Here is a 25927-nt window from a genome sequence, read left to right as displayed (position 1 = left end):
AGAAATGTTGGAAAATGTTTGATATCTTTAGTTTTTTTTAGAAAAGAATAATTTATAAGTTTATATTTTAAAAATTGTTATTTGTTTTAAATCTCCAAGATATCTTTTAAATTAAAAAAGATATTATATTTTCTAAGATATTATTTAGATTTAAAGATATCATGTATATTTAGGATTTGTTTCCTTTTTTATGATTAAGATTCTAGTATAAATAAAAGCTTTCTGATATCATAAAAATCACATAGTTGAAGAGGTCACCCTACCATGTCAATATTTTTATAAGTTCCACAAAAACTTGTCACATATGAAGAAAGGATTTGATAGTTTTCCTTAAAAAACTTGAGATATGGATTTGATAGTCTTCCTTTAAAAACTTGTAATATGAGTTTTACAATTCCATAAAAACTTGTGATGAAGATCATATCCGAGACTTTGCAAGTTTTCCTTATCCATACAAACTTATAATATTCATGACTATGAATGAATAAAATATTGAGAGAAATTCCCACACACGACATATCTCCTTCCTTTTCCAAATATATATGTCATACACAAATATAACATATCAGGCCCTCGATATTAGTCCATTTCCAAATAATTCTTAAAACAACAAAAAAAAAAATGAAAAACAAAAGTGGGATGCGATTGGAGAAGTGAACTTGCTTTCAGCTTCAGGCTTTTGTTCTGTCTACAAAGCGAGCATGCGCATAGCAGATAGACATTATAAACAACGAAAAAAACAAGATTAAGGTAATGCAACAAATTAATTAATCAGATATAGCTGCATTTGCAAACTAGACAAGCAGGAAGCAAATAATATTTTAATAAATAAGCGTGCTAATAAAAAGTCAATCATTTGCCATTGAAGTGAAAAATTAATAAAATTCTTGAAATTAGTGTAGTGTATGAAAGGATCCAAAAAAGAGTTAAGAAACTCAGATGATATGTTCGCTATTTGAAATGCTCTCATCATAATTTCTTAGTCTTAGTTATCATATTTCTTCATCTTTTGATTTATTTTCTTAATTTTTTTACTGAATTAATTTTCTTAATTTATTAGTTAGGATTATGATTAGTGTAAAAGAGGATTATATTATTTATTACACTAGGTTTTATGAACATATCAAATACATTTACATTATAATATTAAATTGGTTGGTTTTGGGTTACCAATCTTGAATTATTATCTATAAAACTGAAGTCTTTCTTTGATACATTTCGAGGTTCAAACAGGGCTATAGTGCATGCGTTTGATCTTAAACGGTAGGTACACATGTACAGTTGCGTTGTACGAGGGTAGGCACCTTGACTGTTTGTATAGGACTTTGCGTTGGAAACCAAATCACTAATCAGCACCTATATATCTTTCAGGCTTTCACTAAGTCTAATATATATATATATATATATATATATATATAATTGATAATAATATATTATTTTACTCGTAAATCTCTCAGACCTAGTCATCCTTGATTTAAATTAATCAAACCACAGTGGACTTAACTTTCAAAACAAAGAATGGTGAGGTAGAAGGAAAGCTCTATCTGACTTGCACTAATCACTCACATGTGAAGCATGGAAAACGCAACTTGACGTTTAACTCATCCTAACTTGGACAACATTTTTTTGTTGGTTTTCTCATGCATGCATGTGATATAGAAATGCCAAATACTGATCATAAATATAATATATACCTCGCTAATAGAATTGAAACCTTTTAATATTGTGCATCATGAAAGCATATGTCTTCTATAAATTGGAGCTAGCCATCCAAAGAGAAAATCAGGTTTTAATCCCATAACCATTAATTCTCTAGCAACAATCCCCTTATATATGATATATATATAGCCAACTGAAGTAACCCTAAACCCAATAAAGAGGGTTCCACTTTCCACCATGGATAATCCTCCAAAGAAACCTAACAAGATCAGAGATATTGTGAGGCTTCAACAGATCCTTAAGAAATGGAGAAGGGTGGCCAACTCTTCAAAAACAAGCAGAAGTAACAACAACAGTAACAACACCACCAGCAGAAGCGTCAACTTTCTGAAAAGAACACTTTCAATATCTGAACGTGAAGGAGGAGGAACAAGCAACGTTGTTCCCAAGGGCTATGTAGCTGTTTGTGTTGGCGTGGACCTTAACAGGTTCGTTATACCAACCGAATATTTGGGTCACCAAGCCTTTCAAATGTTACTCAGAGAGACTGAGGAAGAATTTGGGTTTGAACAAACTGGGGTTTTGAGAATTCCTTGTGAAGTGTCGATGTTCGAGAGTATCTTGAAGATAGTGGAGAGAAAGGACAAGTTTTTCACTCAGAAATGCAGATTAAGCATTGAGAAGATGATGGGATACTGTTCCTCAAACAACCTTGCTTATTCTCATCAACCTCAAAGTCCAATGTGCAGATAGTTTAGGATTTTGTGACCATTTTAATTAATTATACATTTTTTTTATTTCTTTTTCTTTTGCTCTTTTGTGGAAGCCAATTAATGCATGTGAGGTAACCCGTTTAAGCAAAGAATACAACTTTCATTGTCTAAATGTTGTATTTTAGGGATTAATATTTTGTCTCACGCAATTTTGGATCAGGGTGATGATAAGGCAGCAGCTCCCCTAAATGACAAATCTGAATACTACTTGTTAATTTACTATTCTAGAATAGGAAGTTTTCGTATTTTATATTTTAATTCATAAATTCAATACCTTAATCTTACTTTATTTCTTATATTCTTACACCTATATTAGGAATTAGCAAGCTTATGATCACACAGATGCAGTATTATACGGAAGTTCGATCTTTAAAAACACCTTCCTGTTATTTTTTATTTTTTTTTGTTGAATACCCGTTGAAGTTGTTTACTTTCAGTTTACCAAGGATACAAATACAATTAGTGAATCAAGAAATATTATTTAATTCGAAAGAATCAATCCAAATCTTTGAGCTAGCTGATCAATTAGCTCAATTAGACGTCGCGCGTAGAGTGTAGTTTCAGATCGAAGAGAAATATTTAACCATCTTTTTTTCTATGACTCTAAACTAAATATATCATTTAATAAAATAAAAAATACATGTTTTAAAATGGAACTATATATGCTGTTCATTTATGAAACACTACCCATTTAGACGTTTTAGAAACAAACTTTGCCTACAATTCATAAGAAACATGAAAAATATCAGAGCTGCACAACCCAACTTTTAAGAATAACACTTCCATCCGTGGGACCTCTTTTTTTTTTCATCTCTATTTTCTTATCATATTTATGTTTTTCCTTTTCTTTTTCTCTTTCTTTTCTCTAAGTGTATATTAGCAATAGGTGTCCATGGACCGGCCCTGGATTATTTAACTTTCAATTTGTTTGGAATTCGGATTGATTAGCCCCGTGAATAGATTTCCATATCTTAATTAAGAAAGACTAGTCTCGAGAGGTCATTGATCATCCAAAAAATAGAAAAGTAATAATTTATAGAAACTTTATTTTTTAAACATTCTATTAATAATTTTCATTTCTTTCTCTCACTATATTTTAAATAGCATTTGAGACGTCTAAAAATCATTTTTGAAAATAGAAAACATTACATAAAAGATATACTTTTTTAGTTTTTAATGTAATTAAGTTACACTTTTATTAAATATATTTTTATTTTCTTAATAAATACTGTTAACAAAACCTTTGTTATAATTGAAAAGGCATTTGTCGAAGGTGTATACTAGTTGCCGTGTAGCATCCTTAATATATAATTATTTATTAAAGGTGGTTTTTGAGAAATTGTGTTTATACATTTTGTTTGCAGAATTTTTTAACAAGAAAAAGAAGGAAAAAAAAGCTGCATGTGAAATTAAAACGATTGATGTAATGGGCAAATAAAGAGAGAGGAAAAAAATGAGTTATGAGAAAGTATTATAAATTAAAAAATATATATGTTGTATGAATGGTATATAAGAATATAAGTAATAATCTTTGTGAAGTTAAATCTTTGATATCTCAGAGTGCCCACATGCGAGATCTCCAAGTGATAATTGGATGGAAGGTGGAAATGAACATACGGATAATCTACGGAATTCTAATATCTTAGAAGCCATATGTTATTGTTTCCCTTGATATGAATCCCCTCCCATGTGCCTTTTGTAAAATCATTGAGATTACAAGTTGCAATGCCAGGATCATCTGCACTAGGCAAACACATGTTTCAATAGTGCAGTTACCCTCAATAATATTCAATTGCAGTCACTATCGCCTCTTGATCAAATCCTGCTCATTTAAAATTTATAAATGACATACTGAGTTTAATTTTGATGTTATCTATCTTAGTGTAAAAAATTTCCATATTGTCATTTAATTGTCATGCTATTCACTAAGAATTTAACAACACATCATTTGTAAAAGAAATTTTACACTGATATTGAAATTAAATTCAATTTTCAAACTTCTATTACGCAGTTCACATGCCGGCATTCATTTCAAGCAGCTGAAAACACGTGTAAACAGTGAAACTTGAGAAATCAGCCTTCGATATCTGTGGTATATCACAAGACTAGACTTAAATTACAAGCTTCTGTAACATATGGAATCTTCTATTAAGTTCAAGAAGACTTATGTTAACTACTAGTATAATGTAGCACATGATCAAATAATTAATTAGCGGCATATATAATTAATATGCACGCTGCTGCCTTCATCAATTTAACAGCAAAACATTATTTAGAGGTTACCGGTGTGGCAGTTTCTTAATAAAGTGTATATTTACAACATGCAAATCAAACATGTATATTTTCAATGTACGTGGCATTTAAAATGCAATAGAATCCATTCAAGAAAGGTACAATAGCAGAGAAGTGAAATAGCTATATATCTTTAGATCCAAATTCAAGAATGTGATATCTGTACTCGGGTCATGTGTAAGAAAAAAATCCAGAAGCGACTCCAGTCAGATTCCCAAGAACACCACGTGGTGCCTCCATATTTATAGTGTCATATCATTAGAATATGTCTGTGTAATTGATTCATATATATGCGAGCTAGTTTTATCCTTGTTCACTCACCATGTTAGTTATGGAGAGATGTATCTTTCAGACCAGATAGATTGATAAGGCGTTTCAAAGGAATTTTGCTTTGTTGTCCATATAATGGAGAACATGCAACTCTTTATTTTCAACACTTTCTTTAATCGAATTAGATTTTGTAAATTTTCCTAGTTTAGAAATTGAACCCATATAGTAATTATGAAGATTTACATGAATTTTATCCAATGAAATAAGAATATATGGAAACGTGAGTATTAGAGAATATGTTATTGACATTTCTTCGCCCTCCAATGGTATGACACCCTCAGCATAACTCTAGTCATCAAACAAGCAACCACATTGATTTTACAAGTGTTGTTTTATAAAGCCCCTACTCTTTCAAGCTATCAATTTTTAACTTTTCACAGACTCATCTACAAGGTTCAGGTTACAACATGCAACTCCAATACTAAAACACTGTTAACCACCTGAGAGGCTGAGACAGACTATTTTATACTGTGATGATAAAATTAAAACAGTCTATTATCTGTTTTTTTTGCTTCCAGTTTTTTCTCATACTTCAAAGGATTAGCAAATGTAGGATTTTGAACTGTTACGTGTTGGGAATCAAAGTAACAGAATAATATCTCATCACTAAAATAAGATATGAGAAAAATAAGAATTGATACATAATATTTTAACGTGAAAAACTCTCAACATTAGAAAAAAATCACTACAATATCACAGAAATATTTTCACTAAATGAAAAAAAATTATAAATTTTCTCTCAATTGGAGAGAACAATTACACTCTCTCTAGTAATTGGAGACTACACTCTAGGAGAAACTCACACTACGCTTATAAGTATTTTTTATCTCTTGAAATGGGATGCAAAAGCACGTAGCAATGCTTGCTATTTATAGGCGAAGATGGAGCTTGGTCATTTAATGCAATGACAATTTTTTCTCCCTCCAGCTAATACCTATTCCTAGCATGCGTAGAAAAAAAAAATTACTAGCTGCTCCTTTCTTTTTTTACTTTCATGCCACAAAACTTGGCTTTACAGTTTCACATTCCACACTGAAACAGTTTCCATGAACCCCAGTTTTCAAATTGGATATATCTTTTAGCCAAACCAAAATGTAAAATATAGAAGAACAGAGGGAAGAGGAAAGAAAATGAAAAAATAAAAATATGCTCAGATGCTGAAGAATAAGGGGGGAATAGAAAGGTTCAAAGGTTTGTGCAGTAAGGTAAAGCTCGAATAACAATTAGAAGTTAGAACAATTACACAATAAAAAAGAATGAACTTAAAAGGGAAAATCAGCTGTAAAAACATTCAGCATACCTAGTTCATGCAACATTAAATTTGACACCAAGAATATTTATGACCTTTAATCATTTGCTAAAACTGCAGTTGGTTTCCATTTGTTAAAGAGTAAAGGTATCAAAAATGTGTCAATTGAACAGGGACCCTTACGTGAAACTTGACTGAACAAGAACAAAGTATACTCCTAGATAAAAGTTCTCTCAACTTTCTAACTATGAACAGTTATTTTGTTTCTAAATTTGTGATAACTTAACATGGTTTGAGAATTATTCATCAATTATACATCAGCAAAGCATGCATGCTAGAAATTTGACTGTTAGAGGAAACTACAAACATTTACAATGAGTTACTTACAAGGCCTGCAAACATTGAATTAAATTTTAAACTTGATAATTGATATTTATGATTTCTCATAAGACTGACTGAGTCAGCTACATTAAAAAATAATGAAAGGCTGGGGAGGGCATAACAGAGTCAGAGACTATTATGTAATTGCTTTTTGGCGATTCTATCCTCTTAACTCGAAGTCTCAAACAGTGCAGAATCTCATCCTCAATTAATCATTTTTTACCATGCTTAAAAAAGAATAAGGTGAATCTATAACACAATTTGTCCTGGCCTCCACTTGTAATCTAAAAAATAAATTTTAAGATAGAAAAATAAAATAAAAGCTGAAGTTGCAAGTGAACACTAGAATGTGCATCAAGAATGCATGACAAGCTTCCAAATTTACAATTCTTTGAATGGCATCAGTTAAAGTGTATCCATAAGATACAAAAAAAAAAAGATGACAGTGAAACAGTGAATCATCTCTTAATCTCCTTCTTCAACTTTTTTGACAAGTAAATGGAATTGGTTCCTCAAAAAGTAGTAAAATCGTACAAGTAGGAGACAAGACTCAAGAGCAGGTGTGAAGAATGCAAAGTAAACAAGAGAAACAACGTTTGTTGCTGAATTTTGGCATTGAAAATGTGAAAAAAGAAAGTTGATGATGAATTCAGTTCTCAGAGTCGTTGAAATTAGGAAAAGTGACGCATTTGAAGACCTTGCACTTTGAACACAAGACATATCCAACCTGAAGTTTTAATTTTTTTAATGAAAAAAAAACAGAGAGAGTATTAATATATATGATGATAGTGATAAGTGATAAGTGAATTGTGTTAAAAAATGACTGATAATTGATGGGTTACTTACGGCTTTGCAGGAGGGACATCTACGGTAGATACGTTTATTGTTTTCGGCTTTGACGTTGGTCTTTTGGCCATTACAAAAGTCACAAACTAACCACCCCGTTCCATTGCAAGGCTCACAAACAATACCTGCCTCTGCACCAACCTTCATCAACAATACAAAAAACCTATGAGGGAGATATAAGGTTGGTTGAACGGTTAAAAAAGAAAGAAAGGAGAAAAAGGTTGCGAGTTCGACCTCTGTCAACAAAAATTAGCAAAACTAACAATTAAGATTTGCCGATAAAACACACAATAAACCTATGAGATAAAGGATTTTGGGAAGTAAAGATCAGGTGAGAAGATAGAGTAGAGTACGTGGCGTTGTTGAATGGGAGTGCAGTGGAGGGGCTTGACGTAAAGAGCACGGCCATGGCATTGGCTGAGAGAGGGGATTGAAGGAAGTGCAAATGCAAATGTAAGGGACATGGTTGCCATTCCCCTGTCCTGTTTCTGGAGTGGACACGCTTCCTCTTCGTCTTGTTATCCCTTTTATCAACATTTCCATTTCTGACCTTGTTTTTCCTCCAAAATAACACGCCTGCCATTCCCTTTCTTTATAAAGCACTTTTTGTTACATGTTGCTTTCCCTAACTTGACGCTGCCTTGTAAGTAAAAGTGTGTTTGGTCGGAGGAGAAAGAGGAAGGAAAAGGCTTGGAAGCAAAGTAATTCAAACGTTAATTTCATAATGGGATATAGAAAAAATAAAATGTTTTGGAGCCCTTCAAACTAAATTTTAGTATTTTCAATTTGGTTTGAACTAGATTGAATTGGTCCGAACTGCCTACACTAAATTTCTTGGTTATATAAACTTTGTCTTTATGTAAAAGCTTCTCAAATAGAATTATATTTTGGTTTTTCCACATTTCTTGTCGTTTAAAGGTAATTCTATTTAAGACATAATCAAACATTAAATAAAATCAAACATTAAATGTGAACATCTTTTTTTTATGAAAATTTAAATTTTAGTTCATCACATTATGAAATACTAGTCTCTTTTATTAGACATTGAAACTCATCACATTGTAAAATACTAGTCTTTTTTATTAGACATTGAAACTCAATTCTTGTTAGTTCTCAAATAGAGTTATATATATTTTTCTTATGATAACATAGATGTTAGTAGACTAAAAAATACACAACTGATCAATTAAAGAAGATTTTATTTTATTTAAAAAATAAGTTGTATGTTTTTATCAATGTTATGAGATTGCCTTGTCAGATAACAAAATCAAATTAAGACTAGTTATTTGACTCTTGTTATTGAAATCAGTACTCAATACTACTACAATCAAATGATTTGAACTAAAATTTTATACTTGATCTTTCCTCACTTAACATCAAAAACCATATACATCTTTGATATCGTTTTTCAATAGGTATTAAGGAAAAATTTACAACAAATCGGTAATAAAAAAGTAACACATTTATCTATATTCATATTAAAATTAGGTGAGAATTGATTTTGAATTCGTAATACACAATAAATGAAAAAAATATAATAAAATATGTAAAAAAAAGATATAACAAAATATATTTAATTGTTCAGAATTTAAAAATTGATAATAAAAATATAATTATTCAAAATTTCAAATACTTATCACAATTACTTGATAATAATTAATTTATTAATTATCATAAAAGAATTATCAAAAAATAAATTATCGAAATATTTTTCACTCAAATGTATAATATGATTCCCTATGAAAATAAAGATATTGTGATAGTGACCCACACATACTTATATATAAGTCCGGTTTAAATTAGATTAAATCAAAATTTGATCAAACCCAATATTTTTAATTTTCAATATTTATTGGATTAGCCAAACATTAATTTTCCTAGTACTTGATTGAATTTGTGGTGTTGAAGCCATTAAATTTACTTGTATGGATTGGGCCGTAGGGAATGCAAAGGGTGGTATTGGGCTCAAACGCGTGGTCCCTCCCTCTGTTTATTATTTCAGCAGAGACAGAGAATGAAGGAAGACAGAGGCAGAAGAGAAGAGAAAAGAAAGCCTCTCCCTCCGTACCAAACCCTTCCAACACTGAATAATGATCTCTCCCGCAACCTCTGAAGCTGCGACGACGACGTTTCCCAATCGAACACAATCGCACAAAATTTGAGCAATGAAGAAGCGCAAGGAACTTGGCCATGGCTCTCCTTCAATTTCTCCCCCTCCGAAATCAAGAAGACTGGTAAGTACTAACTGTCTTTCCTCTCTCTTGCGCATCACTCACTGCTTAGTGTTTACTAATACTTGTTGAACTGAAACTTGAAGGAGTTGGAGCGCGACGTGATGATGGAGGAAGAGGAAAATGTAATGGTGAAGCAACCCTGTGTGGACCCCACACCTTCGCCTGTGACGGACATGGAAGAGAGAGCGATTGTTCTTTATGAGCCAACCGCTACTACGCCTTTTCTCAAGTCCCCAAGCTCGCCTGAGTTCTCTATTGTTATCAAGTCTGACTTGATTCCCGGCTTAAAGGGTAATCGTTTACAATATATAATTATTTGACTTGAAGTCGTTTTTCCGTTTAAAATTGAAACGTGTTTGTTATTTGATTGATGAGTTATTGGATGTGTATCACTGCTCTCGTGCTGTTTCCGTTAGTTATTGTGTGTGGTAATTTGTTCAGGTTCAGGGTTTAGGGTTTAGGGTAATGTGTTTTATTATTGTTGTGATTTAGGGTTGTTTGGGTAAGCTTCTCCAGAAGTACTTCTAGGATAAGAAAAGTAAGAAGGAAAAAAATTGAGCTTTTAGCTTATGCATTAGCTAATTTGTAAAAGCTCTTTCACATAGCTTCTATAAAAGATGAGAGAGCTTTTACAAATTAGTTTATGCAGAAGCTAGTTTTAGCTTATGGAGAAGCTTATTTCATTTTTTTTTCTTCTTATTTTTTTCTCCTATAAGTGCTTCTGGAAAAAATTATCCAAACAGACCCTTAATCACAATGCACTTGTTGTGGATGTTTGACGAGTTAGAGGAAGAAAGAAAATGACACGTGAGACTTTGTCTTATCAATCTAAGATAGACTGTTTCTGATTCCATTACATGTAGAGAAGTGATAGTGATATACTCTTCACATTTTCTTCCTGTGAATCTCACTAAATAATTTGGATGCACAGCACTCTCTGTTAGTTGGGCTAGCATGGGATCTCATCCTTTAGTAGTACATATTGAGTGCTGAAAATAGTGTGTTGCTAGCATTTCTCTGACATGGCTTTGATCCTGCATCTGCATCTGCATCTTTTGCAGGCTCATAAGGCCTCATATGAAACCAAAAGTTTGTAAGATTCTTGTTTATTCTTCTATGTTGGGGGTTTATGAGTTTAGTCTTCTTTATTTGTTTGCATATTGGATTCTGAGTAAACTTAGAACCCTTTGCGGTATTGCAGTTGCAGATAATGAATTCAAAGGCATAACAAATCTGAACTTAGAACCCCATGTATAACTTCTTAATTTACGCCCATGAAAAAGACTTTCTAGTTTCTATATATTATCTGGAATATAATTTTCTGTATTTCTCTTAAATTTAAAAATCATTTCACACGATCACAATAATAATGTTCTCACCATCAACCCAACCTTCTAGGCTTGAAAGTTGAATTATATTTGAGAGGTTAATATGGGATGGAATACTTCTAAAAGTTTTCAGTTTATCATATCATTTGCTTCTCTTGAGAACAATCAAATTCCATGGATTGTTATTGATTATCTCTTCCAGAAATTTATCAATACAACTAAAGAGTTCTGAAGCTTTTTTGAATTCCCATGGAAAGGATATCCAAAGTGTTAAGTTTTATAAGATATTGCTATGGAGATCAGAATGATCGAGGGCAATGATCATTACAGATAAGAAGATAAATACAAGGAAACTGTTAGAATATGAGTCAGTCTAGAATCTAGTTGCAGTATGCATGTGTATCTTTCTGTGGTATATATCAACGCTAGGAATCTTCCCAGGAATCTACTACATATAGGAGTAAATAGTTTCTACAAACAAAATTTTATGCATGTGAAGTGGACTATGGTTTTAACTTGCCTTAATACAATATTTGATTTATTGAATGAATTGATGACTTGGTACAATTTTGACATCAAGTGACATCACATGATGACTACTGTCCTTCCTTGTAATTGTACTGCTATGGTTATTGTTGTAAATTGGCACGTGAATTAATTATTGTCTATTTGTAACATACATGAGAACTTTGATGGACAGGAGAACAGAGATATTTGTCCTGTTGCCCTTTTAAGCTTATTTTTTTAGGCTGCTCATATTAAATTACTAGTTGAAAAATAACTCAGCCTCTGGCATCTAAACATCATCTTGTTCTTTTCCAACAACTATTTAACAAGATCAAAGTTTTCATATTGCTTATATTTATTTATTTGGGGGCAGGGGTGAATCCTTTGGTTTTCTTATGATTTAGAACCATATATTATTTTAGCCATGGCATTCAATGCGCATCACAGTTTTGATGAGCTTATTGATTTATGGGTACTCTGGATATCTTTTGAACAATTCTTGCCTTTTTTTCAGATTATTTGTTGTCATGGGGTATCGCCAAGCAAGATGACCCTGTTGAAGATGAAATGAGGAGGGAGAAGAGTTCTGAAATGTCAAACGACTGTTTGGCTGTTGTCCCATGGGTTGCCTTCCATTCTCCTATGACATGTGAAGAAATAGTTCCAGAAACTGGTCAACCTTTAGAGGTGGAAGAAGGTGACATGATGGAAATGGATTAAACCTATATCTATAATAACAACGACAAGGCTATTGGAATTTTTGAGAAGGTGGAAGCAGCCGGAGCATCATCATTATGGTGAAACCACTACCATGTGACGTCCAATTTTGGTCACCCCAATCCCTCCGATTACATTTTATGCATATTATATTATAGAGCAACTATTGGAGGTCTCTGCAACAAACTGTCCAATTTTCGCACTAGGATTGGTTTATTTGCATATAATATTGCCATATATCCCAGACTGTTTTCTAAAATGGTATACATATATTATTGAGAGTAGAGTTGTAAATGAATCAAGTTGAGCTATTTATAACTATGAGTTCTACTTAAACAAGTTTAAAATTTGATTTAATTATTTAAATGAGTCAAGTTTAAGTTTTTCAAGCTTAACATTTTGCTATAAAGAATTGAAATCAAAACACGTTCATTTCATAGGAAAAAAGAAACATATTTAAGAAGAAAAAAACAACAAAAATACTTTTCGATGGCACTACAAACCAATGTATAATAGATGTAATACAATTTGGTATAGCATTTGTTTTGGGTAATAAAATTTCACGGGTTCAAATTTTGTAACCCTATCCATTTGTGACATTGTTGTAATTCTTTCATCAAAATTAAATTAATATTTTTGTTTATTTAATTAAAATTATTTTTTTCAATTAATTCTTAAATATTTTCAATTACATAATGCATAACAAGATACTAAAAAATTTCCAATTAAATAATCTTCTATAAATTTAACTAAAATTTCAAACCGTTCAAATTAAAAATCTTAAATACATGTGTTTATTTTAATTTGATTTTTATCAACTAATTACTTTTTGTTACATTTTTTAAACATTGTATTTTCTTTTATTAAAAATATCTATATAATACTCGATATTCTTATTTTTCTGTTTAGAGTTCATCATCAATTGTAAGGATGTCATTATCAATATTATTTTAACTTTGGCCAACAATTGATGGTTTTACCATTATGTTATGTTAAAGTTAACTAATCTTTTTAAAAGAAGAAAAAGAGAAACAGCTCACGATTACTTTTTGGAGCCTGACATCAGTAGAAATTTGTCAGAATAAAAAAGAAAGTAGAAATTATTGTGAATGTTAAAATTTTGGGTGGATAGAGTATTTCTTAGTCGAGAGTGAAAATTTCAAGATATAGAGATTTATGTATTATTATTATTTTAAAAGATGTAGAGATTTATCTAAGAGACTAATTTATTTTAACAAATATCCTTTTTTTCGTATATACATGTCTCAAAAACAAATTCCTAACTATAGGTTTAAGAAAAATGATTATCTCGCTATATTAATGTAATTATTTGTCAACCTTATCATACTATATTGATGATATTTTTTTTAATCATATACCCTCCTTGAAGGATATGATTATGTTTCAATTATACCACATACTTAAGTGTATATAAAAAAAATTGTTGGAAAAGATAAAATTTAATTAAATGATTTTTCTATCTCGAGAAATAATCTCATATCTCAGAGAATTAATCTCATAATTTTGAGTTATGAGAATATCTCAGTTTCAAAAGAAAAGAGATAATCATATTACTGAAACAACAATTTCAAGATAGAGACAGGAAAACTCAATATGGTGTAGTGTAATATAGTTAGTAAATAATTTATATTTTTAAACATGTAATTAAGAATTTAAATCGTAGATCCATGTATAAAAAAACATTAAAAATGTTAACTTTTCAAATAAATTTGTATATTTCGAATGATTAATTTGAATTTCGGTCGAAAGACTCTGATCACACAAAAACAAGGACAAGGAAAATACATTTGCCACGCAGGTATAGAAAATATGCTCTCACGAATATAATCATATAATATCAGCGGAAATGATTAATGTCAGATTTTTTGTGCTACATAATATCACCCCCAAACCTCAATATGCGACAATGTTTGAGATAAAGGAAAAATAATTAATTAAAATAGAACCCACTTATCTTATATTTTATTCACTCCAAACAGAAATTTGTAGTTTCTTAATACACTTTTAACTCATGTTAAAATTTTCTTCTCACTGAATGCATATTGAGGCATGGAAACGTGAAATTCGCAGTGTAAAAAATGTTAAACAAACAGGCTCTAATATACGAGATTTATGTATAAAAAATAAGAATTCTACTAATAAATAAAATTATATAGCATATTATTGTAATATGTTATATACCAATTAATTTTAACTTTATATTAATTCTGTAGTTTTTAAATATTTTTTATTGTTAATATAAATTATTTCTGTCTTCAGAGAGATGGACACAAGAACGGACACAATTTACCGCAACCCAAGAGAAGAAAACAGGTGCGTAAACATGAGCCTTTGGTTAGTGACCAAAATTAGCATAAAGTTTTTTTAATGTGTCTAATCCAATAAAAGAATAGCACTCCTAGTTTTGTTTTGTTTGAACGAATAGCACATTAGCACCCCTAGTTAACAGAAAGGAGATGTTATGATAAATAATATTTTTAAGAATTTAAAATTGAGTCCGACAACGTCGTGTAATACTGTAATTCTTATAATCATTTCTTATTTAATGGGGGAAAGTTATAGTTGTCATATTTTTTTAAATGAAACCTAAGAAACAAAGTAGGAAACATCCTGCATTTTCAAACGATGTGATATAAAATGCCATTAACTTGCTTAGCTGAGTGATAAAAACAGTGAAATTTTGCATACTTCAAGTTACATTAGCCACAAGGGGATGATCAAGTGTTAAAAGGTGGTGCAGAGCACTCCAAGTTTCCCATGGTTTCATGATAACTTACTGAGGCTGTTTCAGAGAGGGGACAGTAAAGAGGGACAGGTGTTACTTATTTTGAACCTCATTTTCATGCAAAGCCGCCACGACATGCAATGCACCCTCACCTCTTGCCGCGTAACCTCTCACACCTCCTCATACACTACTATATACCACTTCCATTCTCTCACACTCGTTACTCTCATCACATTATTCTATATCAATTTTGGTTAAGAGTCTTGAAAAAGCAAGAGAAAAAAAAATACCAACCATGGCAACCATTTCTGATCAACCTAGAGGGTCCTACTCCTATGGAACCTCATATGGAGCACCCTATGGAACCACGTATGAGACCAACACCAGCATTAACAACCCACCTTCACGCCAAACAGTGAAGTTCATAACTGCTGCCACTATTGGCATCACACTCTTGCTCCTGTCTGGGTTGACCCTCACAGGCACTGTCATAGGTTTGATCATTGCAACCCCTCTTCTTGTTATCTTCAGCCCCATCCTTGTCCCTGCTGCGTTTGTGCTGTTCCTAGTTGCTTCTGGCTTTTTGTTCTCTGGGGGCTGTGGTGTGGCTGCCATTGCTGCTTTGTCTTGGATTTACAACTATGTGTCTGGGAACCAGCCTGCGGGTTATGACACCCTTGACTATGCAAAAGGGTACCTTGCCGATAAGGCAAGGGATGTAAAGGAGAGGGCAAAGGATTATGGAAGTTATGCTCAAGGTAGAATTAATGAGGCCACACAAGGAGCTTATTAGTCATGCCTGCTTATATATGCATGAGTGTATGAGGTTGAATTGAAGGTGGTGATGGTGGTGGTACCCTTGTGGATTTGCATGTTCAAGTTCTGCAGTTTATTTTGAATCTTGTTTGCATTGTTCTATGTAGTTCTGGTTTTTGTAATCTCGTTTGTTTTTGAAGCTAAATCGTTCGCCTTATTTGTGTAACCATCATGTTAATAAATCTCTTTTGTAGCTAGATCAATGATTCCTTCCCTCTTGTTGTTAAAATGTGATTTGGGTTGTTTCCTCGTTTAATTTTGTAATCTCTTATCCCTTTCTGTTGGTTTTTTTTATCTATCTTGAGGTAGAGAGGGTAGCAGGTTTGTCTGCAAGGTAGCAAAACACTAACAGGAATAAGGAGAGGAGGGTCTCTGAAGACCCCAAGTTTATACTCAGGTTGAGAGGACAGAAAGTAATCAGAAGACAATTATACAAAATACCAGCATAACTAAGTTATGAGCATCATCTCAAGCAGCATGAGATCGAGACAACAAATACTAAACTTCTCCTGAATTTAGTGGTCATGTCTCACTTGATGTAATAGAAATTAGTAGTCAAAAGTGGCTTCCGAAGTTCTATATTCTAATGCCACATGACTGTAGGAGTAGCAGAAATGATGAGAGATTGCTGAGTGAATCTTAAATCCGATGCTATTTTGACGTCATCATTCTCTGAATGATACATGAATTGGATACCATACCGTTCCCGTCTTTTTGATTGCATGTTAATGAAACAGCTCATTTCCTGTCAATAAGATTTACCTGTCACTTTCTGTTTGTGATTTTGCTTGTGTCAGTATTTGTTTAGAAGTAATCGTTTAATGTTTTCATCATGTGTCCGAGTTCATTTTGGATTCTAAAGTATAAATTATATTACTAAAAGTTTTATACATCTAGAACTATAGGGTAGTATCAAATTTATGACAGATCTCTGACTGTAACATTCTAGGGAGTTTCATATTAAATAAACTGTGTGCCTACTTACTCTTTTCTTCGGCACATGAAGTATTAATTGATAACACAGAACAGAAGCAACGAATGGATGGTTCATGATGGAAATAGAGAATAAATTCCATTTAAAGGCTGTATTCCCGTTCTTCTGTATCCTATATATTTTTTTATCATTCTGTATCCTATATATTGGGATAAGTCAATATGACACTTTGTATCTACTAGAATTCTGAATGGAAACTTGAAAGACAAAAATAAAAAAACTTATTAATAGATAAAAACTTTTGATTTGCAGCAAGATTATCCTATTACAACTATGATGAAAGGTAGGTATCATGTCGGTAAGATCATCTTAAGACAATTATGATCAAAGTTCAGTCAAGACAGATGCAAATGATACAAAGAAATATTAGAGATAGGGGAGCAATGTGAAGAAGCTTGAAAAAAATTTGTTTTTTTTTATATGTTTAACTCTTTGAATGGTATTTGTATTGATTGTTGTATCTTAATCTCTATTTTTTCATGTCTACATCATGTAGAGTTAAGAAGATTGTTTTTAAAGTTAGAAATTTCTTTGGTGCATAAAACTCTCTGTTTTAATTGATTACAAGACTAATCATAATCGATTATACAAGTGTTTGTAGCTTGCAGAAAGATTCTCATTTCCATTTAATCGATTATTAGTTAATTGTAATCAATTACACAGTTTAGTTGAGACTATGTATGATTTTTTATGAATCTATATTTTAATCGATTACATTGTTCTTGAAAGTTTTTCATATGTTGTGAAAAATACTTTAATCGATTGAAATGATAATATAATCGATTACTTCTTCGAAATAATCGATTACATTGAATATTTAATCGATTACAGGCGGTTATAACTGTTTTCTCTATAAATAACCACCTTATGTTCTCATTTAATAACAAACGAACGAAAAAAAAAAAGAAAAAAAAAAGAGAAGAAACAGTGCTTTGAATAGTGTGTGCGACTCATAATTTCTAGACTTCGTTTTTATGAAAATCTCGTGATAAAGAGTGAGTTGTAAATTTTTCTTGAGATAAAAAAAGACACACATAAGCGAAGGTTTTTGCATGTGATTGATCAGGTTGTGTTTCTCATTGACTCTTTCCTTGACTCGGTTTGTCGTGTGTTTTACATGTTAGCATATGCATGAATTTCCAAGTCACGTTAGAATAGGTTTTTATAGTTTAGGCTAAGGGTAGGTTTCTCTTAAGCTCTTATTCACAAAAAATTTTAGGGTTAGGTACCTTAATCTCTTTTCCTCGATAGGAACTAAGATTGATTGTGATTGCTTATAAGGATTATATCCATAGTAAAAATCTAATTCGGTTTGAATTAGATAACTGGATTAACTTCTTTAGAGATAGAGAGTGAACTAATATAAAAATTGGTGTATATATTCTCATGAATCTTTCTTTCTCATTGTAGTCTTGATTAATTTACTTAAGATTAAAGAAGATATCTTTTTGAGAAGGAACATTAACAAAAAAAATTTGTATTAGGTGATTGATTAAATATTACTTCATACAAAATTTGTGATACCTTCGAAAATAAGTTTTTTTTTAAGTTCGATTTGATTTAGAAACCAATTCACCCCCTCTTAGTTTATGAGTTCCATAATTTTTTCAAGAAAACGTTGATAAATTTTTTATTTTATAAACACTTCAAAATTTAATTTATCCTATAATCAATAGATAAAAGAGAATAAGAATGAAATAAATATACCGAAAATTATCCTAATTCACCTTTCAACACAGCTGAACTTGTCAAGACTTTCACCTTTAAGCCTAGATGAAAATGCTTTAAATGTTCCTTCTGCACGAATTTGCCATGGTTCAAGAGATACAAATAGGACTCCTAACTTCCAAAATGTAATGCAACTCCCCCCGCCCACCCCAAAAAAAAAGCCCCCAGCTATGTATAAACCTATAATATTGGGAGATTTACTTTATTTTCAACGGGGCCTCCATTTTGACACTCTACTATGAAATACTAAGGATTATAAGTTCATTTTATATCTTGCAACTTATGTTCTATTTATTGTATATAGATCTCTAGTGAGGGGGTAATCAAATATTAGAATTAAGACTGTACAAGATAATAATACAATAATATAACATAAATATATTACTGAAAACTTGTCATTGTTAGCATTGAGATGCTTATTAAATCATCAAATGAATTATTTGAGAGTAACTAATATTTATTAACAGTGAATGGTATGATTCTTAATTGAATCATACAACTCTGCACAGTGCACATAATGCAGAATTTTTTACAAACTGCAAACATCAAGGTTCAAGTGGCTTATCGTTTTCTTGCTTGTAGAAGGTTTCATAAGTCTGCACTCTTGGCTTTGATTCTGGCAATTCCAACTCTTGCATAAAGCCACCAGTCATCTTGACGAAATCATTCAAGTGAACTTGTTTCCATTCCTTTCAAATAAAAAATCAGAATAGTCAGAAAAAAAAACGACTTCTAGAAAAGGGAGGGATGCAATAAAAGGAACTTAAATTTGAATTCAAATTTGAAACGAAGAAATTAAAAGAACATGTAAAGTTTAACGACATTGACACAAACTATGCATATACTGATGGGCCAACAGGCTTGAAAAACAGGACAAACTCCTATTATCGATCCTTTAAAACCAATTACAAAATTAATCTTGAATAAAACCTCAATGAAGTTTCAATCATTTATATAAGCATAGCATAACTCTTTAATTAAGAAGTTTGAAAATCTTCACCAAAATCAAAACATGAGGGAAGTAAAGGGAAAGCACAAAAGGGAGGTGGTCAACTATGTACCAAGTCACCAAAGTATAACTATTACAGTGCTATCTGCCTTTTAATTTGTATGCACATAAACAAGTAGTCATAACTTGTTCATCAAGGAAATTGAATCGTTATGTCTCTGACAATTACTCATGTTACACATGGTTTTAGACAAAACATTCTCATCTGATATGGAAATCCCGTCTTCCCCCAATTAGCCTGCGGCAAAATTCCTTTAACTCAAAGTGTTTTACAATGCAACCAAGGTTTTAAAAGAAGTTCCCAAATGTGATTGTGGACACATTGTCAAGATATTTAGGGTCTCCATGAACACATAGCAACTGAAATTGTGGTCACATCAGCTGCATTTGTTCGCAATTTCTCACAATACCAAAAATTGTGAAGAAACTGCAACCATCACCTCGACCACAGCTTCAAACTTTGAATGCAATCACAAGTAATCATAGCCAACAAAGGCCTCGGCCACAAATTAGCTGGCATCACGAACTAATGTTTCCAGCATACGAAGAAGAATAAATATGTTTGAACTTTGAAGGTCATTTGATGTTTCTCTTTTGTCCCCAAAACATTTGAGAATTGTATTGATTTTGAGAGGAGAAAATGGAAATAAGAAAGATGGCATGGTTGCTGACCTCAAAATCCCACTCTGCATTTAAGTTAGGATCATTTGGGTTGCTCCAAACATAAGCGCAAACTTGTAACTTTTCAGACTTGTCCTGTACAATTAAATTTAGCATTCAGAGATTAATAACGTATTTTTGGGAAACGTAACATTTGCCTCATTTGTTATAGAAAGAGAAATAGTAAACAAGAGAGACTGACCTTCAAGGAAACCTCAACATCAGTTCTAGTATATTCAACATCCTCGAACTCATCTAAGATATCTAGTTCTACTCCGGAGATACCAAGAAGCACCTGATTAAAAATAAATAAAAAATTAACACTCTTCTGTTCAAGATTTGTTTTAGAAAGGAAAAAAAAAAAAAAAAAAAGATAAATACAAGGATGGATGCAATATATTAGAATTATGAGGAATATGTAGAAAGAGAGACAGACCCTGCCATTAACTTTGTTGTTTTGGACGGGGAGAATAGCGGGATAAACGCGACCTTTGATCTTAAACCTGTGACTGCAAATCAAATACTATCAAGTTAGAGAAGCGATAAAATCCGAATGAAGTGGAGAGAGAGAGAGAGTACTAAACTAGTCGTGAAGGATGGCGGGTGCGGTTGGAGGGACGCGCTTCAATAGGGTATGGACAACCTCATCGGCTAACAGACTACCGTAAACGAAGACGTTGTGAGTCTCGCCACCACCCACGCAATTCAACTTCACGCTCATCTTTCTTTCCTTCTTCCCCTCTACTGTCACTTAACTCCCTCTATTTTAATAACTATGCTTTACTCATTTTATTTTTTATAATTAATAAATAGCTTTTTTAATTCCTGAAATATATTAAATCAATTTTATAATTTTTTAAATTTATATTTTAATTCACAAAAGGTTTTTATTGTTAAATTTTTTAACTCTGTTGATTAACAAGTTTTAATTGAAATATTTTTGAGAATTAAAATATAAATTTCAAGAATTAAATAATTTAATTATTAAATATAAGAACAAAAAAAATAAGTTTAAAAACTATAAAAATTAGATAAATAATTAAACCGACAACTATTTTATTTGTTACCAAAATGACGTCCTCACTCACTACTTTAATAGTGGTATAAGAAAAACATTAATAATAATACTAAGGGTGGAGATGTTAACTAGATGAATGTTCGGAGTGAAATATTAGTAGGGAGTGAAATATTAGAGTGGAGATGTTAACACCTATCCTTATTTTTCTGTCACACTTTTGGTTCTTCGATTTTTCATCCAACTTAAGATTGACATGTTTTGGAGTTACTAGAACCTTTCAAGAATACCGAAGAACCACTCATTTAATCCCTAAATTACCGCATTGTCTCCAATATGGCATAAGTTCAAATCTCAAATTTAAAATTTCAGTAATTTTCATAATTCCTTATTCACCATAAATTTATCCTAATTAATGGTCCCATTGATCATTTCTTTCAGGCTCGCTCTAAAACAATGGTTACTAGTTTCTTTCGTTCTTTTTGTTAATCTTCGTCCAACGTATATGCTATCGTATCGTGATGATTAAGCCCTTCAAAACAATTCTTTTCGAGCTTTCATTTTTTCAGAATAGAAACCATCATTAGAGATCCTTAGTAAAAATTTGAACGAGTATTCAATTATGTTATCTATCAAATAAATTACTATAAATTCAACTTTTTTTAAAAAAAAAATCTAAAAGTTTAAAAAATCAACAAATTTTATATAAAATTATTAACCGTGTACTACTTGAAATTTCTGGTATTTTGTATCACAAACTACCACGAACAAAAACAAGTTTAAAATGAATTGTGATAATTGCTTTCTATGCAAGACCAATTCACCAAAGTACACGTTACTTTGGAGCTATATGATGAAGGAAACAAAGGTTAATCATGGTACGTAACAAAAGGATATAACTCAACCATCAAAAATATCCAACCAAACAAAGTAATTGACTACACAAATCGTTAGCTAGTTCATAAAAGAGAGAAGACAAGATATAATCTATCAGGAAACATTTCTGAAACACGGCAACTTCTTCACATCACATGCTCATCGGCTCTGGGGCACCAAGAATGTCTAGCAAGGAGTTGTGGGGCTCCATTTCCTCGTGCCATAATGGAAGTTGGTCGCCAGGGTAGAAATTCCTGGTCACTCCCTCTGAGTTTATCTACAAGGATTTCGAACATCAAAATCAGGTGATTTCAAATCATTGTGCATATGTAAAACAATATGAACTTTGTTTTTAAAATACAAGTTGTCAATTCAGTTTATTACTATTAAGACAATGCATTATGCCTCTTTCTCAATCCCTTATCCACCCTCCTTCCTTACAAGACCTACTAAGATTCTCACTATAAGGAAAAATAAAGAAAACACACAAGTCACTGGTCAAGATGTCTTACTATGACTGTTCGGACAACCCCACCACTTGCACCATCACGAGCAATAGCCAGTGAAACAGCCTTTTTTACTAAATCCTGCCATGCAACATCAAAATATACTATCAGCAACAAAGATTCAAACAAAAATTTCACCCAAAAAATATCATCCTCAGAATTTCTAATAGCTTCTAAATTATTTGGCTATATTAGTTGGTGTTCATATCTTTGTTGCAACAACGAGAAAATCAGATTAGGTTCCCAAAACTAACATCCACGACAACTTCATTGGCACTGAAGACGTTTTTGCATTAAAAAAAAAAAAACTTTTAAGTGATTTTTTTTCAACTTAATAAAAGCAGAGCAGTAAGAATCCAAACACATACCTCAGCTTCATCCTTGGTCATTCCCTCTTTCCAGGCTTGGTCAAAGAAACCATACAAGTAACTGGAGCCAGATCCTGCAAAAGAAAAATCAAGTAAACCAGAGCTTTGCAAACAAAAGCCATGCATCCCAAGGAAAATGCTAACAGGCTAGCAATTATAAATTTAGAAATAACAATGAACACAATAGAAAACCCATGCCCACATTTGCAACAAGCAATTGATATCAAGGGAATAACATGGGCAATTGATACAGAAAATATATGTATATAGGGATACTCACATGTTTAGCTGAACATGAATACAGAAATAATAATAATAAAATTGTACTTCAACACATTTTTAACAGTGAAATACCTCCGATAGCAAAAGGTTGTTGTACTATTGTTCCACCCAGAGGAACTCCATAAATTTGTCCACCTTCATATTTATCCCATCCACCAACAATTAACCCGGTCTCTAAGAAATTCTGCCAATTAAAGTAAATGTACAGCAAAGCCATAAATATTTGAGAGAGAAAGAGCAAAAGTAGGAGTATCCATCAGGCTAACACAATAGTGGATCATTCGGTAATATTTGGAATCAGAATACTTAGTTTTCCTATATTATTTAATGTCTAAGTCTAATCTAAGATTGAAAATGGTTAGCAGCAATGACAGCTATGTAACAAAATTGTGTCAGTATCATTCCGTATTGTATCTCCTCCCACTCAACCAATATTAAATCTCTTTGCAACTTAAACTTCACCTAAAACCCCTTCCATAATGTAGCCACTTTCTGAAACTTTTCTGCAATCGCCAATACCTAAACTTCCAAAAGTTTCACAATTCTAATCCTAACCATCAAAAGGGATGTTGAGCTGCTCAGTGGGAGCTTTGATTAAATATTAGAGATCATCAGAAAAATTGGCAATATGCGATCCATGTAGACAACCTGTCCTAGAGGGATGATAAGCTTTTGTTGTTGCATTAGTGACATTTGCCAGCAATTCTAGCAGTATTTAGTTCTATGTGATTGAGAATCTTAGGGTCCTCACATTTTTCTCATAAATTTTCAAAATAAAAGGAAGGGCCATCATATTATTATATCCCTATACAATGAAAAGACTCTAAAGTTTCAACTAGGCTTATGTCCACTTCAATGATCAAATTAATCCAGTACAAAAATAGTGACTAAAATTTCAAGTAATCACTTTCATTTTTTAGCTCCTCATTTCTTGATACTTTCATTTTGTAGCATCTCTTGGTCTCTTCCTGATTGAAATTGGAGATCAATGGTATGATTACAGCCTAAGACTAATATAATGAACCAACCAGTTTTATCAACCAATGTGAAGTTAATTTAACACTTATTCAACTCAAAGTTTCAACTTTATCAGTTTACATGCGTAAGGTCTAAAATGAATCTGATAATGAATCACCAAAGTGAACAATAAAACTTAGGGTAATTAAAGCTTTAACAGAGCAAGCCTTAAAGTCAAATCATGTGGGAAGAAAGCAAAATTTTAGAAACACGGTGCTTGGTATTGATACTATCATTATTGGTGGAAACTCAACCATGCAAATCGAACTACCAAGAAAAGGCCTTAAGGTCAAACCTTATTGTTATATGAGAGAAGTCGGACAAGGTTTGCAGCAACTTTAACTGTTGCAGGTTGTCCAAGTTGTATTCTACATAAATAGAAACTCACAATTTTATACACCAGATCATAGCCTAAAACTTCATTTCACAGAAGAGAATACCCTATTAGTATATAATAGGGGAAGTAAAGTCACTTACGTGTGTTGATGGAGGAAGTAACGCACATAATCAGAGACAATCTGAGAATCAGCAGCCTGTAAAAAGAATGCAGATTGTTATTTTTAAGGCATAAAACAATAACAGTGTATGAGAGATTCCATAGTCATCTTCTGCAAGATTATAATACCAGTATGTTCAGTATCTCGTATGACTAGAACAAACAAAAAATTAATATATTAGATTATTAGTTTCAAGAGTTCAAACAGAACCTTCACCAAATCGTCATCCACAGATTCCACACACATTGATAAGATTACTTTTAGTGAAGGGCAAAATTTGAAAATGACCAACATATTATGTAAGAAATCGAGGGGAACATTGATACTAAACAGCCAAAAGCCTCATTCTCTGCCAATAAATTCAGTTAACAACAACTGCATTTGAAACCCTATATTTTTAAACCTTAAAAAAGATGTCCAACACCATACATTATGAGTGAAACAGCATAATTGCATCAGACACAGCAAAGCAAATATCCAAATTAACAGTAACACGCAATCAAATCCAGGCTATTAATAATGATAGGAACAAATCACCATAATTACACAACAATTTGGCATTTACACAAGAGTGATAGGATTAAAAGAACAATACCGATCCAGAGCGACACACGTATACATTATCAGTGAGCTGAGTGATTTTGTCCGATGCTCGGTTGGCAACATACACTCCTGAAAGTGGAAAAAATAAACAACTAAATTACTTCACAAATCAACAACGAGAATCTAATCTCAATCCTTAAACAAGAAGCTTGTAATTACCCAGAGAATGAAACAGTCAAAACAAAACAAAAGAAAAAACGAAAACCCTAAATTAATATGGGATCGGCTTGGAAAGGAGAAAGAGAGTGTACCGGTGCTGGTTCGAGAGTCGGCTCCGAGAACGACACCGCCGTTGTAAGTAACGCCGATGATAGTGGTTCCCATGGAATGGGGAGCGCTGAAATCGACCTTCTGATCCATGATTCAACAGCGAAGCAACAACGAGAAGAAGAAAAGAGTGTAAAATGTTGAGTGCCCTAACGCAAAAGATGGAAAAAGAAAGCAGGTCTCGCTCTTCTTATTATAGCAGACCAGCTTGTTGCTTAAGTTTTTCT

The 25927-nt window shown here is 32.2% G+C and overlaps 6 protein-coding genes across 7 annotated transcripts; 3 read left to right on the top strand and 3 right to left on the bottom strand.

The window, feature by feature from the left end:
* The first annotated feature begins 1728 nt into the window (after window positions 1-1728).
* On the top strand, window positions 1729-2716 carry LOC114409065 (auxin-responsive protein SAUR72-like). Its single transcript, XM_028372358.1, has one exon. The coding sequence runs from the start codon at window positions 1897-1899 to the stop codon at window positions 2410-2412; it is 516 nt and encodes a 171-aa protein (XP_028228159.1). The 5' UTR covers window positions 1729-1896; the 3' UTR covers window positions 2413-2716.
* Window positions 2717-7001: 4285 nt separating this feature from the next.
* On the bottom strand, window positions 7002-8088 carry LOC114409064. Of its 2 annotated transcripts, none has more exons than XM_028372357.1 (3): window positions 7884-8088; window positions 7531-7671; window positions 7002-7411 (listed from the first exon to the last, which is right to left on the bottom strand). In XM_028372357.1, exons 1-3 carry the CDS (start codon window positions 8001-8003, stop codon window positions 7334-7336), a joined length of 339 nt encoding a protein of 112 aa, XP_028228158.1. In that variant the 5' UTR covers window positions 8004-8088; the 3' UTR covers window positions 7002-7333. The 2 variants fall into 2 exon arrangements, with proteins under 2 accessions (XP_028228158.1, XP_028228157.1); XM_028372356.1 differs by having other exon boundaries at window positions 7531-7661.
* A 1450-nt stretch (window positions 8089-9538) lies between these two features.
* Window positions 9539-12637, top strand: LOC114409063. Its single transcript, XM_028372355.1, has 3 exons — window positions 9539-9764; window positions 9848-10055; window positions 12114-12637. The coding sequence occupies exons 1-3, from the start codon at window positions 9696-9698 to the stop codon at window positions 12317-12319; spliced, it is 483 nt and encodes a 160-aa protein (XP_028228156.1). The 5' UTR covers window positions 9539-9695; the 3' UTR covers window positions 12320-12637.
* Window positions 12638-15270: 2633 nt separating this feature from the next.
* On the top strand, window positions 15271-16107 carry LOC114409062 (oleosin 1-like). The gene has a single exon (XM_028372354.1). The coding sequence runs from the start codon at window positions 15358-15360 to the stop codon at window positions 15853-15855; it is 498 nt and encodes a 165-aa protein (XP_028228155.1). The 5' UTR covers window positions 15271-15357; the 3' UTR covers window positions 15856-16107.
* A 2845-nt stretch (window positions 16108-18952) lies between these two features.
* LOC114409061 (AIG2-like protein D) lies at window positions 18953-21046 on the bottom strand. The gene is made up of 5 exons (XM_028372352.1): window positions 20854-21046; window positions 20706-20778; window positions 20472-20564; window positions 20282-20365; window positions 18953-19289 (listed from the first exon to the last, which is right to left on the bottom strand). Exons 1-5 carry the CDS (start codon window positions 20988-20990, stop codon window positions 19146-19148), a joined length of 531 nt encoding a protein of 176 aa, XP_028228153.1. The 5' UTR covers window positions 20991-21046; the 3' UTR covers window positions 18953-19145.
* A 1016-nt stretch (window positions 21047-22062) lies between these two features.
* LOC114409060 (proteasome subunit beta type-6) lies at window positions 22063-25882 on the bottom strand. The gene is made up of 8 exons (XM_028372351.1): window positions 25685-25882; window positions 25426-25502; window positions 24811-24866; window positions 24629-24701; window positions 23389-23500; window positions 23035-23108; window positions 22673-22747; window positions 22063-22437 (listed from the first exon to the last, which is right to left on the bottom strand). The coding sequence occupies exons 1-8, from the start codon at window positions 25791-25793 to the stop codon at window positions 22312-22314; spliced, it is 702 nt and encodes a 233-aa protein (XP_028228152.1). The 5' UTR covers window positions 25794-25882; the 3' UTR covers window positions 22063-22311.
* Window positions 25883-25927: the final 45 nt, after the last annotated feature.

Source organism: Glycine soja, chromosome 4 (assembly GCF_004193775.1).
Source record: "Glycine soja cultivar W05 chromosome 4, ASM419377v2, whole genome shotgun sequence".
NCBI lineage: Eukaryota > Viridiplantae > Streptophyta > Magnoliopsida > Fabales > Fabaceae > Glycine > Glycine soja.
The sequence above is the reverse complement of the archived record's forward strand: the minus strand, read 5'-3'. Positions and strand labels throughout refer to the sequence as shown.